Source organism: Ictalurus furcatus, chromosome 8, assembly GCF_023375685.1.
Source record: "Ictalurus furcatus strain D&B chromosome 8, Billie_1.0, whole genome shotgun sequence".
NCBI lineage: Eukaryota > Metazoa > Chordata > Actinopteri > Siluriformes > Ictaluridae > Ictalurus > Ictalurus furcatus.
The window spans coordinates 17432559-17447312 of NC_071262.1; the positions used below are offsets into that span (position 1 = coordinate 17432559).

General features: G+C 40.6%; 1 protein-coding gene across 3 annotated transcripts in view; it reads left to right on the forward strand.

Annotated features, from left to right (window-relative positions):
* Positions 1 to 14754, forward strand: part of magi2b (membrane associated guanylate kinase, WW and PDZ domain containing 2b) — a 169955-nt gene that overhangs the window by 141275 nt on the left and 13926 nt on the right. For 2 of the 3 annotated variants that reach the window (XM_053631159.1, XM_053631162.1), the window contains 7 exons: positions 2290 to 2467; positions 6287 to 6322; positions 8094 to 8209; positions 8664 to 8859; positions 12812 to 12991; positions 13223 to 13408; positions 13834 to 14290. In XM_053631159.1, coding sequence (XP_053487134.1) covers positions 2290 to 2467; positions 6287 to 6322; positions 8094 to 8209; positions 8664 to 8859; positions 12812 to 12991; positions 13223 to 13408; positions 13834 to 14290 — 1349 coding nt within the window. The remainder of the gene's footprint in view (positions 1 to 2289; positions 2468 to 6286; positions 6323 to 8093; positions 8210 to 8663; positions 8860 to 12811; positions 12992 to 13222; positions 13409 to 13833; positions 14291 to 14754) is intronic. The other variant, XM_053631160.1, reaches the window with a different exon arrangement.

The window sequence follows — 14754 nt, forward strand, 5'->3', positions numbered from 1 at the left end:
CCCAGAATCGATGCGAAGTATACGCTCAGTCAACTCGTTTCTCTGCGATACCAAGCCGTTCTAGTTAGTTTATCTTCTTGTGATCCTCGACCCTTGTTTCTGGTTTCGACTACGCTCTCTGCCTGACCCCGTTTGTGTTGTTCGTCCGATCGCTTGACCTTTGCCTGTCTTACGACTACGTTTCTTGTACTTCCCGATACCACGCTCTACACCTGCCGCCCGCTCCTGCTTCCGTGCCGATTCGAGGTTCGTGACAGATTTATGATTGGTCTAGGGACTGAATAACTTGCTTGAAAGCTACAGGTCCGTGCTTGAACCTTGCAGAGTGCTGGTTGATAATCCAAACAAAAATAGCCAAAATATATTGTTTTTACTACTAACCTGTGACTCTACAAGCGGATTTGCAGTCGTGTATTTTGTTTGTGTGTGTGTGTGTGTGTGTGTGTGTGTGTGTGTGTGTGTGTGACAAATTTTTGCAAGAAAAGGAAATTTATAGTCATTCCATCCATCCATCCATTTTCTGTGACACTTATCCTACACAGGGTCGTGGGGAGCCTGGAGCCTATCCCAGGGGACTTGGGCATGAAGTGGTGGACACCCTGTATGGGTGCCAACCCATCACAGGGCACAATCACGCACACATTCACACACTACAGACAATTTGGAAATGCCAGTCAGTCTACAGAACATGCAAACTCCGTGCACACAGGGTGGAAGGGGGATTCGAACCCCTAGCCCTGGAGGTGTGAGGCAAATGTGCTAACCACTAAAGCTGAAATTTATAGTAATCTTCTATTCCAAATCAATTCTAAATTAATAAACACTATGTAAGACATGATCTTTCATGGCACAGGCAGCATCACAGACTTTTAAGCATTAAAATGTAAGACAACACAAGAAAAACGCTTTTAACTCGCACTGTTCGTCTGCGTTCATCTGTTATGAAGAACATGAAATTTTTTTTAATGGATACCAACATTTCTATTTTATCAACGTTATCTCTGAAACTTTGATATTCTGCCCCTCTCTTTGTCTGCCAGGAGCCCATTAGATATCAAATGAAAATATGAGGGGGGAAAAAAAACAAGCGAAGCTTATGATGTGTTCCAGAGAAAGTCAGATGTGTAAAGTTCTTGATATGTCTGACTTCCAATCACAAAGTTCCAGGGCTTGAATGTGGAAAAAATAATGTCTGAACTTCCAAAATACAAAAAAGTGATGCATCGGCACATTTTCCAAGACTGCATATTGGAGTGATTAACAATTTACACCACAGTTTTAAGCTAATATCCATATCCGAAAGGTCTGTACATCATTATTGTATCTTAAAGTGAAATTGTTCTTTGTTAAACAGCTACACTTGCTGACTAAGCGAATGCTCCATTTTGTGATTGACCTGTCAGGTTATTTTATCATTAACTTTGACTCAACTCTGCATTTTAATTCATTAAAACTCAAAAAATATATCTTAAGATGAATGTTTTATCTTTGTATTTACCATTAGTGGTATAAATCTCCCTGCATGCTACCACGGTAGTGTAATGTCATATTCATGCCCCTCTGTGAAGTCAGGGTTGTTGAGTTCAGTGGTTAGAAATCCGACACTGAGCGATGTGTCATCGCGCTTTTCTTGCTTTTCCTAGTACAAGTTGAATCCGGGTTGAACAGAACTCAGCATTAGTGCACCTTCAGTGAAATAAACAGCAAGTCTGTTTATTAAAAACGATCAGAAACCTATAGTTTCTCTGCTTATTGAACCCACTGCAGCTGTTAAAATCAATTTGCTTGCTTTTTACAAATGAATATGTTTAAATACATGTGCAAGTATTTAGCTGGACAGATTCCTTTTATGTGAAAACAAACTTGGTTAATAAAGCGAATTATTTCATAATTGTTAGAAACAATTTTTTTTCAATTAGTGACACATATTAGATTCCAGTTGCTAATTCTGAAAATAAGGGTAAAGAATAAGAGAAAAAAAAGGCATAAAAATGGGACACCATGAAACCATTTGAGGGGTTGCCAAATCCATTTTTATACACACACACACACACACACACACACACACACACACACACAAATACATGCACGTACAAAGCTTCCCACTGCTATACACCAAGCAATTAATTTAAAAAAAAAAAAAAGGATTTAATTTAATATCACAATATTTGTTTCTACCCAGCAGTCTGAAAAATAAAAAATGTCATGTTTGCACCATCAAGACCATGGACTACATATCTGGACCTAACCAGTGTGTGTGTGTGTGTGTGTGTGTGTGTGTGTGCGCAGTGGGACCCCCAGGGAAGCCCCCAGACCGGCCTCTCAGCCCCTGGCCTCCACCACACCGCTGCTCATGTGGGCCAAACGCTCCACTGCACATCAGCCCCTGACCCAGATGGAGCTCACCTCAGCAAACCCGACCCCTACGACCTCTATGAGAAATCTCGAGCTTTATACGAGAGCAGGCGTAAGTCACAACAGCTTCTTGACTAAAATGCTTTCTCAAGAAGTGTGAGGGAGATGTTCCATCTCTCTGCACCTTTACCTTTTAAAACAGCTGAACTGAGATGCTGCTCTGCAGTGAGTGTGACCCAGCGCTTACCTCTGCACAGTTTATCAAGGGCAGGAGCACTGTGTGGGTGCACTTATACAGTGTGTGTGCGTGTGTGTGTGTGTGTTCAGGATACAGTCACTTCTGCTTCAGATTACTGTGCTCTTTAGAAGAACAGCTCTAGTAGTATTGGGGTTACATGGCTAAAGATGCGAGTTTGCCTATTTTTTATTTGAATAAGCATTTTTGTTTCATCTCTAAAAACATCTCAGGATCCGGGTGAAAGTGGGAAAGCAAGGGGTCGTAAATAGTAATCGTAAATCAAAGTAAGCAGACACCAGATTTGTCGTTTTGATGCAAAACGCATTGAAAAACAGAAGAGGAGCTTGCTGACGGAGAAGTAATGTCTCGGTGGGTTACATCAAAATAATAAGCAAAAGAGATTTTTTTAAGTGCTTTGCTTATTCCAGACAAAAAACGAAAGACAACTATGAAATCTTCTCTTTCTCCGTAACCCAAACATATTCAGGAAAGAAAAGGCAGGATTTCCAAATGAAAGGCACTAACAAATACAGTTTCCTGACAGCTATAAAGGGCACAATTATCGTAACTAGTATCGTAATTATCGTGGCTAATGAGCGTAACTATGATGTCTGATATCTATAACTATATGGTAAAATGTTTACATATGTGACGTATAGGTGATCGTAAAGCTTATATACACAATACACTAGCATAAATCTTAAGTATGTTCTCCCTAATTTATCCATGGCCAATTCCCACCCACTAACTAGCTCTGCCCGTCACATGACAGCTACCAACAGGGGAGGGTGCTGCCTGTGACGTGCTTCCACCGAGACATGAATCCAGAACTGCTCATGGTGTGCCACAGAGCAGTGTAACACACCTGGCAGAAAGCGCTACCTGCCCTCATCCACATACATAAGCTCAGAGACACCCACCATTGGGTAGTGTCACTTTGACTGATAGAAGAGAGAATGTATGCCATTCCTCCCACCCAGAGAGCACGGCCAGTTTTGCTCCCTTAGACCCCCAGCCACGGACGGCTGTGGCATCACGGTGATTCGAACTTGTGATGAGCAGACTTTTTTTTCTGGACCCCCTTACAGTAAGTATACAAAGTTCAAGTTCTGACATTTAGCTGTAGATTGAGTACAAAGGTTAGGGTCATGTTGTATTGTATGGAGCAAAGAAGCTAGCATAAAGCTGGGATATAAAAAAGGCTGTTAGCTGGCACAGTCACTTTTACATTCTTCCAATGTGATGACATTAGAGGTCGACCGATGGATTGGTTTTGCCGATAACCGATTGCTGGAGCTATCAGTTATTGGCAAAAATCCACACCGATAGTTTTTTCCGGATGCATCTGCTACAGGAGTGGTTGAGAAGGGTCCGCTGTCATTTAAAGCCCAGTTCTCATTGCACAGACAGACGCCGACCAACGCCAGCAGACACGTTTCTTGGGTTTTGTCGGATCAGTGTGTTAACCCTGTTGGAGTTTATCTGTGTCTGTCGGGTGGTTTAAAGTCTGAGCAGTGTGGTATGATTTTCCAACAAACTGACGTAATTGGACCTGGGCACGAACTGTTGCCATGACAATGAGGCAAGTGTCCCTGCAAACTCCATAGAAATGAAAGCCTGTGCGCTAGGTGCTAGGCGCACATAATTCTGAATAGGTTGTTTCCGTGCATTTTGTTTCTTGCACGTGAGGGCTAATTGCTTAAAAAATATGAAAATTGGACAAAAATTTTTAGCATAAAACTTGCCTGAGGTGTTATCACCATTTGCAGTACTAAAAGACCAATAAAACAAAAAACTTTTTGGCTATCTAACATGAGACTAGGCTAGTTTGGTGTTGCTAGCCAAGGGGAGGCACAACTAAGCTATTGTTGTATGGGTTTAGCTGCTACAGTGCCATGCAAAGTACATTAGCTGTCCTTCTGCTCTGCTCATATCATGTTCACATAACCTGGAACTCATTTACACATTTACACACCTTGTTATCCTGCCACAGCATGAGAGGAGGTTAGCGTTTCAGTTTCAACCTTGTATATCCATTTTTCACTACAATGACTGTGTGAGCTAACGTTTGGCAGAATTGAGAGCTGTCAGCCAATAAGTCATAAATGTTCATACATGTTTTCCTGTGAACCCTGTCTGATTGGTCTCGCCTCCGTTCACTGAAGATATAAAATTACAACACCGCCGTCTTCTTTTACTGACACTCAGTTACGTAGTGACAAACCGCTCCAAGTGGAGAATTATTCGGGGCTAAAGAAAAAGAAGTCCAGGGCTGCAGCCCTGAATGCCCAGGGCAGGTTGCACCCCTGGACAAACCGAGCAAAATTTGAACGCTTCGCACATACTCTGTCTGCAGTTCTCTGTATAAATGTAAGTAAATGAGTTGTCTCTCACATTGCAACAACAGTAAGGCTTTAACCACAACCTCTTTCGTTTCACCCTGTCTTTTCAGCTGAAGAACGACATGTAAAATTTTGAAACCATCTATTTTTAAACCAGTCTGACTGTTCATAAAAAAGTTTGTTGGGGCAGTGTGAACATGACAGTCATGATTCCCAACATTCTAAATCCAACAGCCAACTTTAAAAAGTCTGTCAGCATCTGTCTGTGCAGTGTGAACCAGGCTATACAGTACAAGAGTGGCCTCAAGAGGCAAAATAAAAACTTTCACTGACAAATTTTGTTGTGTTATTTGAAGTGTTTTTTTATTCATTTGGGACATCTCTATTTTTATTTGTTAATAATAAAACTATTTATTAGCAGTGGTGGCTTGGCGGTTAAGGCTCTGGGTTACTGATCGGAAGGTCGGGGATTCAAGCCCCAGCACTGCCAAGCTATCACTGTTGGGCCTTTGAGCAATGATACAGCGCTCCAGGGGCGCTGTATCATGGCTAACCCTGCACTCTGACCCCAGCTTCCTGACATTCTGGGGTATGCGAAGAGAAGAATTTCACTGTGCTGTAATGTATATGTGATCAATAAAGATTCATCATCATTTGGAGTGTTACTTTTTGGTTCAGTTTGGATGTATATCTTTGATTTACTTTAATATTTAGTAATAGTTCATATATATTAATATTTATATATTTATTTCATTTTAAAAAATACTGTACATTTTCACGGTACAGTATCAATTAGTATCATTCCATATCAATTAATCGGTTGATTAATCGTTTATCGGCAGGTACTGCCCGACTTAGTTATCGGTATCGGTAAAATCCACTATCGGTTGACCTCTAGATGACATCGTTCCTGATCTGTCACTCCGTTTGTCACGTCTGGTTCTCTTATGGGAAATTCTAAACATAGAGAAGAGAAAGGGAGGGACAGAAATAGAGATACAGAAAGCCAAAAACACGTCCAGTGACGTAACAGACAGTACTAATATTTGTTGACTAAAAGCTTTGATTGTTTTAGTATTATTTTAAACTCACTGCTTCACTGACAGACCTGGCCTTCAGTATGTCCAAGTTTCAGCTTTTATATACCGAGGTCATTACAGCACACATTCTTCTTGCTGTGAAGTAATCATTTTCACATTATGTAACCACACAGACACGCACACACACACACACACATTTGACTGTAATCACATGAGAATGAACACCAATCTACACTATTCATCCACACACAAGCACCATTTAGTGTTATAAAGCGTCTCTGATTGCGATCTCCATGTTATTTTTCTTCCAGAGCCAGGCCCACCACGAACGCTGACTGACTCTACAGGCAAGTCCATTATGCAGCAATTTGTTTTCCCATGTTATGGCGTGTAAGCCCAATTGTTCCATATTCAATAGCTTATACATCTCTCTATGTTATATTCCCAGTGGATATCAGGGCTGTATTTATCTACATATGTAACAGCATGACTGCTCAGTACTACATCATAAGACTCAGCACTGCTGTGTGTACTGTGTCAGGTGACCTACATACTATATGTATACAAAATTAAGCAAAATGAATTATTAATGATGTTCAAACGCATGACTCGTACTGCTGGGATGTTTTCTTCCCTGACTGGCTTTGGGGGTTGTCTGGATTATAACACATTTAATGAACTGTCAGTCATTAAACATATATGTGTAAAATGAATTTCAGTAAATAAAGCAAGCATTGGATTTTTTTTCTATCTGAGAGACCGCATGCAGAATAAGGATTATAATCTAAATTTCAATAAAGTAGTCTTATTGATAGATTGTGTGGTGTTAAATATTAAGTTGACATAAGATAATATGTTGAAATAAGGCAATAATAACTCAAAGTAATGAGCTATTAAGCCAAATATCTTGAAATAACCAGATATTAATGAGATATTTGGTTGAAATTTAATAGCATGCTATTAATGGTCTGCACTTACATAGCGCATTTTTAACCTTAGCGGTTCCAAAGCGCTTTACACAGTATCTCATTCACCCATTCACACACATACTCACACACCAATGGTAGCAGAGCTGTCATGCAAGGTGCTAGCATTATTATGAGGAAGTTAAGACATAATACCTTGAAATAATGAGTTAATATAGTGTATTATTAAGTCATAATGACAAGCTGAAATGCAAGAACAACTTTAAATAAGTTACTAAATGGAAATAATTGTCACGTTTCAATGGTAGAGACGGAAGCAATCGCAGATTTCAAACATTTAATAAACAAACAGACAAAAAACAAAGACACAATAACACGAGGCAAACTAGTGTGGCAAAACTAAACATCGAAGCGTGGACAAAAGCATGGATAGATAATATGTAAGACAAGGAAGCAGTGCAAACAGTGGCTATATATATGAGTGCTATATGAGTAAACAAAAAACGTGATACAGGTGCAGGTGGTCATGTGACAGTGATGTAGTATGGTGCAGTGGCTGCTGGGAAATTAAGTCCAGAGTTCCCTCCTTGATATATGACAATAATCAGTCCATACATACATGATTACGCTTCTTTCTTTTTTTAAATTTGCGGTTCAATTTGCATAGGTTTTTGTGCTTCCTTTGCAGAAAGCCACTTGAATTAGCTAAATTGCAGTTGCACAGAATTGTTCTGCACAGTCTTTCACAGTGATGTTTGTTGGTAAATGAGACCTTTTAGCTGTTCTCATGGCAACACTTGTGAATCGAAGAGGGCTTTGGCTAAATGTACATTGTGATGATGTAGTGTGAGGTGGGAATACACTCTGGATGGGACACCAGTCCATTGCAGGGCGTCATGCACACACTCAGTAACACCTAGGGTTGTAGCATAGTTAGCGTAGCCAATCCACCTACAGTCCACTGAAAAATCCTTGGAGACACGGAGAACATGCAAAACACAATACCCTGAGATTAGGATTGATAAAGTAGGGAACATCAACACATTGAGATGTTTCCATGGTGATTGTTTCTCTAATGACTGGATTAACCCAATTTGACTAGAGAGACATTTCATTTGGCTTGCTTTAAATCTCTTCACTTTGATTTTTTTTTTTCAGGCTGTTTACGAATGTATCTCTGTTTTTTCTTCAGCTGTAGAGTACCAGGAGGTAGAAGTTCACCTGCTGAGAGAGAAGACGGGCTTTGGCTTCCGCATCCTCGGAGGAGACGAGGCGGTGCAGGCTGTGAGTCCGGAGGCCCGTGACAAGGCTCGTATGGGGCAACCGAGGCGATCCCAGCAATCCGTTTTCCTCATTCCAGCTCAAGAAACGAGAGAGAGAGAAAATCAGATAGAAGATGCAAATATGAGTTTAAACGAGCAGGCTGAATTATACCAGAACAACAGGCGATTGTTGGAAGCGAAACTGCTTTCCTTTGCTGTCTCTTGGCAGGACAGAGCTTAGCTTGTCATCTTCAGCACTTCTTGCTGCATAATAATTGCTTGTTATCGTGGGTAGAGCTGCCCACTCAGTTGCACCTTTTAATCTAGCTGTGACTAGCACTCCAGATAAAGCCTACAAACAAATTAGCAATAAGGAAGCGTCTGGGGTCTACAAACAAACTGCTGCTTCTTCATGCCACCTCACTGTGTTTGCTTCATAGTCATGTAAAGCCCTGTTGCCTTCATATTAATATATCATCACCTCTGATTAACTGTCACAGATCGTCATCGGAGCGATTATCGAGAACAGCCCGGCGGAGCGGGATGGGCGTCTGCGCCCAGGTGATGAGCTGGTGTCTGTGGACAGGATGCTGGTGGCAGGTCGACCGCACAGCTACGTCATCGACCTCATGCATGCGGCGGCACGCAACGGCCAAGTGACGCTTACTGTGAGACGCAGAGTTGTGCCTCATCCCGGTGAGTTCCACACATCAGACTGAATCATACACATGTTCAGTAATTCAGGACTTTATTTACCACATCAGCAAAGCTGCACTGCATTTCACAACATGCTATGAGGCTAAATAAATATTCATACATGCACTGGCACAGTAGCTAGTGCTAAGAGCAGAAGATCAGAATTTCCGTCTCCAGAGGCAGCTGTCCTCTCTAACCTCAGTAACTGTAGGTGACTGGACTTGTGTGGTAATCTCAAAGGAGGCTGCCACTGATTTATTTAAAGTGTGTGATTGACACCTTGAGGACATGATATGGTCATGACATCAGCATTAACCTCTTAAACTCTCAGGCTTTTATGGTGGATCCAGACTTACATTCGTCACTCTTGTAGCTATACTCATTTTCTATTCATTTCTGTGTCACTACATTATTCATTCTTATATAATATGCTTTAAGATCACAGTAATAAGCGAAGATGTTAAGGGGTTAATCTCAAATGAATTTATTGATGAAAATGCTTTTGACCGAGAGACTATAAATCAGTCTCTGCAGGATTTTGCAATCGCAGAAATTAATGTAAAATCATTCTGACTCCTCAATTTTTTTTAAATTACCGCAGATTTTCCACAGATTTGGCCCAAGACGTGTCATGTGATGTGATCACAATTCACATTCAGCCAAAGCCCTCTTCGATTCACGTGCGTCGAACATGAGTACAGCTAAAAGGTCTCATTTACCAACAAACATCACGGCGAAAGACCAATTCAAGTAGTGTTCTGCAAAAAAGCACAAAAAACGCCACAAATTACATCAAAAATTTTAATAAGCCATCGCAATATCAAGGTTTTTTGCCGCAACAATCACAAAAAAGCTCACCGAAAATCTTGTACAGACTGATAAATGCTGTCAACAATAACAATAAAAATCTGTTTTAAAAAATCATTCAGGGTGTTGATGATAGTTGATGTAAAGATAGCAAAGGATTATTACAAGGATGTTCATGATACTTAAAAAGCCTCATATATGTACATATATATATATGTGTGTGTGTGTGTGTGTGTGTATATATATATATATATATATATATATATATATATATATATAAAATTAATTTAATCAGAAAAGGAATACAAATATTTCTGCGTGCTTGTAGTGTTTTTTCATAACAACACACAATTTACAGACCTCTTTTTTGAACCCAATCTTTGCATTGTATAACCTCATTCATCATTCAGCACCTCATCAATTAGATCACTCCAGATGAATCTGGTTTATTTATGCAGGCTGAGCAGCACAAACACAGCAGCACAAATGAAAGAGACTGTTTGTGTATGATTAGGACTGATGAAGTGTGCAATGAAGTTAAATGAATTTTTTTTTTTTTTTAAATCCATCATAATTTCCATGAATTAGCTCGCTCTCACTTACCTGCCTGTAGAACTCATCTACATGTTGTTTTCTGTTTGTTGTTACTGTTTTTTGTTTTTCTTGTCTCCCCAATTTGATCATTTCCCAATTCCCTCGTGCTAACACGTGCTTCTTCCGAGACACCTGAAACCAGCCAGTGCATTTTTTTAAAAACGGCTACTCATGCTGCGTCACAGGGCAGCGTGATACACTTAAAGGTATCTATCTGCCCTCTTCTGCATACACAAGCTCACAAATGCCTGTGATTGGTTAGAGAGAGTATAACTTCCCTCCCACTTAGACAGCATGGCCAATTTTGTCACTCCCTTTGACTCTTGATTGAAACTCTGCTGATTTTTTTGCTTTTTGCTTCTGACTTTCATTTTGATTTTTACTGCCCTGCACTGCTCTGTTCGATCCCTATATGTTTTTTTGACAGAGTTTATCTGCTGATTCAGGTCACGTCTACATCGACATAACAGGCTATTTTTCAAATGTTTTTCTATATTGAGTGGATATTTTGTAAAGGCAGGATACATTAACCACATAACTTTTATAAAACTATTTTGCTGTGTGCAGCAGTATTTTATTATGAATATGTTCTTGAACCTTTTTAGTTACATTTTCTTCTTACAGTTTGACTTACAGTGCTGTGAAAAAGTCTTTTCCCCATCCTGATTTCTTCTGTTTTTGTGTATATCTGTAAATCTAACATAAAACAAAGGCAACCTGATTAAACACAAAATACAGTTTTTAAATGATAATGTTATTTATTGAAGCTAAAAAGATATCCAGTACCAACTGGGCTGTTGTGAAAATGTATTTTCCCCCATAGTTACTAATTACCCAAATCTATGAAACTGCATTCATAATGGGGTTCAGCTTTACTTGACACAACCAGACCTGATTACTGCAAACCCTGTTCAATCAAATCTACACTTAAATAGAACTTTTTCAACAGCATGAAGTTGGTTAAAAGGTCTTACCCAGTAACACACTCTGCCAAAATTGAAAGAAATAGCACAAATGATGAGGAAGAAAGTGATTGAAATACATCAGTCTGGGAAGGGTTACAAAGCTATTTCAAAGGCTCTGGGACTCCAAAGGACCACAGTGAGAGCCATCATCTCCAAGTGGAAAAACTCAACGATTTATCCAGCAAGTCACAAAAGAGACAAGGACAACATCAAAAGACCTAAAGGCCTCTCTTGCATCAATGAAGGTCAGTGTTCATGACTCCACTATCAGAAAGACACTGGGCAAAAATAGCATCCACGGAAAAGTGGTGAGGTGAAAAACAACTGCTAACCAGGAAGAACATTAAGGCTTGTCTGAATTTTGCCAAAACACACCTTAATGATCCTCATACCTTTTGGGAGAATGTTCTGTGAATTGATGAGTCGAAAGTGAAACTGTTTGGAAGACAGGGGTCCTGTTACATTTGGCATAAACAAAACACAGAATTCCACAAAAAGAACATCATGTCTATGGTCAAGCATAGTGGTGGAAGTGTGATGGTGTGGGGATGCTTTGCTGCTTCAGGGTCTGGGCAACTTGCAGTAATTGAGGGAAACCTGAATTCTGCTCTCTACCAGAAAATCCTTAAGTCTTCAGTCCGTAAGTTGAAACTCAAGTGCAACTGGATTATGCAGGAAGACAATGATCCAAAGTATAGGAGCAAATCCACCTCTGAATGGCTCAAAAAAGGAAAAATTAAAGTTTTGGAGTGGCCTAGTCCAGTTGAGATACTGTGGCAGAACCTGAAACAGGCAGTTCATGCTCGAAAATCCTCCAGTGTGGCAGAACTAAAGCAATTCTGCAAAGAAGAGTGGGCTAAAATTTCACCACAGCGCTGTGAAAAACTGATCTCCAGTTATCGGTAGTGTTTGGTTGCAGTTATTGCTGCTAAAGTTGGCACAACCAGATTTTAAGTTTAAGGCAGCAATTACTTTTTCAAATTGGTGATAAGTGTTGGATAACTTTTTTTTGCTTTAATAAAAGTAATAATAATACAAACTGTAGAGTATGTTCTCTTTCCAAAAGGGAATAATCAGAAACCACCAATTATTTTATGGTACATCTAGTATGCACAGATCTGAACAGATAAAAGTGCTGCCCTGTGAGTGTGAGAGAGATTCGGTCTGAAATGTTTAGTAGTACTGCAGGCTCTGAGAATTAAGATGTTATTGTGTACAGCGTTGTGCTGCCAGCTCAATCTATTAAGTATCTATTAATGTGTCTAGAATTAATATGCATTAGCCTGGGGCAAATGTACTTTAAGTATATATTATCCTCGCCAAAATGGCAAGCTGGTGGAGCCAATTTGTGGCATCTGCTGACCGTGACCATGGATCACGGTCAGCAGATGCCACATTTAAAACCCAAACATTTGAGTGTCACTTCAGTGCTGAAAGATAAACAGAATTGTGAGTTTATTCACTGACAGTTGATGACTCTTTAATTGGTCAGCCATCCTGTGTCTGGTCAGCCTAGCCTTCCTGTGTTTGGTAAGCTAAAGCCTATATTAAGCAGTGATTCAGACTGTGACTACTGCCCCCTGCAGGCCAGCCCTGTGGAGAGAATGGATCAGCAGCCAATCAGAGCAGCTCTCCCCGAGGCCGAGCCGTGTGTCCAGTCAACCTGCCGCCCACCACGGATGTAGTCATCCACCGCAAAGAGACCGAAGGCTTTGGCTTTGTCATCATCAGCTCCCTGAACAGACCGGAGAACACCACCACAATCTGTTAGTCTCTGTTTCCTTCTTTCACTTGCTTAGCGAGACATACAGCACTGATTTTTTGGGTTTAAAGTGTAAACCATAACCCTAAGGGTTGATAGATCAGAGTATACCAACAGAAGTTCTTCTTAGTGTCTGAGCTGTAGGTTTCATTCAGTTAAGTGATTGCATAATGTATACTTCATGTTTGCATTATTACTGTCTGAAGTAAAACTGATCTTGCATGCTTTGTTTTAGCCGTGCCACACAAAATCGGCCGCATAATCGAGGGCAGTCCGGCTGACCGCTGCGGGAAGCTGAAGGTTGGCGACCGCATCATGGCTGTCAACAATCAGTCTATTATCAACATGCCTCATGCTGACATTGTGAAGCTGATCAAAGATGCAGGACTCACTGTTACTCTGCACATCATCCCAGAGGAAGGTCGGACAGAACATTTAACAATGTTTTCTCTCTGATGTAGGGCTGAAAAATAGCATATAGTGATTATATTGTCCTTGACATTCAATGTTATGGGTCACTATTTAAGTTTGGCTTTCATTAATTTCCTTAATGTCATGATGTATCCAAACATTCACAGAATTCTTATTTAGAACCTCTGCTTGGTTGCACAAGTAAAAAACAAACAAACATTGTAGCTTGTTATAGTGCTCATATATTGTGCTTCTCTACTCTTATATAATATCAGACCACCTGTAGACAGACTGTGCTAATGGTCTACCTCCTCTGTCTCCCTTGATTGCTGCTCAAGTTTTCTTCATGTACAGCTAGTCAGTGAAAATGCAGTTGTTGATTAATATTCTTGTTTTTAAGCTGCATTTTACTTGCTCATTTTTTTCCCTTGACAGATGTAAATGGCCCCCACTCTGGCCCTACCTCAGAGAAACAGAGCCCCCTGGTGGTTCAGAAGCAGAGTCCCTCGACCTCTGCAACTCAGCCGAGTCCCATTGTGGCCAACCCAAGCCCCCCGGCCCCCCATCCAAGCCCCGCCACCACGCAATCCAGCCCCCAGCGAATGGAGCCAAGTCCTGCAGGAGCACAGAGCACCACGCCAGTCACTCAGGCCAATCAGCCTGCTAGTCAGCCCAGCCTCGAGGCAGTGCACTCAGGCCCGATGGTGAGTCAGGCAGGACTGGTGGGGGATCAGAGTGTCCCTGTACCGAGCGTTCAGGCCGTCCCGGTTGTTTCGGGTATCCCTGTTGTTCAGGGAATCCCGGTCATCCCAGGTGTCCCAGCTGTTCAGCTTACCACCATGGGTGGGGTGCCAGTCGCAGTGCCACCTCAGCTCTACCTCCATGACAGCAGGTACAGTCTATCACACCCTCATGGGGGGACTGAAAGGCCAGAATCACTCATTACACACCACACCTGCCGGTCAGTATATAGAAGATATATATCTATCTGTCTAGCTATATATATATATATATATATATATAGAGAGAGAGAGAGAGAGAGAGAGAGAGAGAGAGCGAGAGAGAGAGTGAGAGAGTGCTTAGAACAGAACTAGTAGTTATGCAATTTAAGGGGTGCAATTTAATGGGGATCACAGATAACTAAATCAATAAGGAACAAAATCACTGTGAGTCATCATTCTATCAGCCAAGACTTTTTTGTGTTAATACATATTATATTATATTATATTATATTATATTATATTATATATTGTGGTTTATCTTATATTATACGAATATCTAAAAGTTTATCTTAGGCCATGTGAGGAAAATAGATTTTAAAGCTAACCTGTGCAATCTATGTGTTTTCTTGAAAAA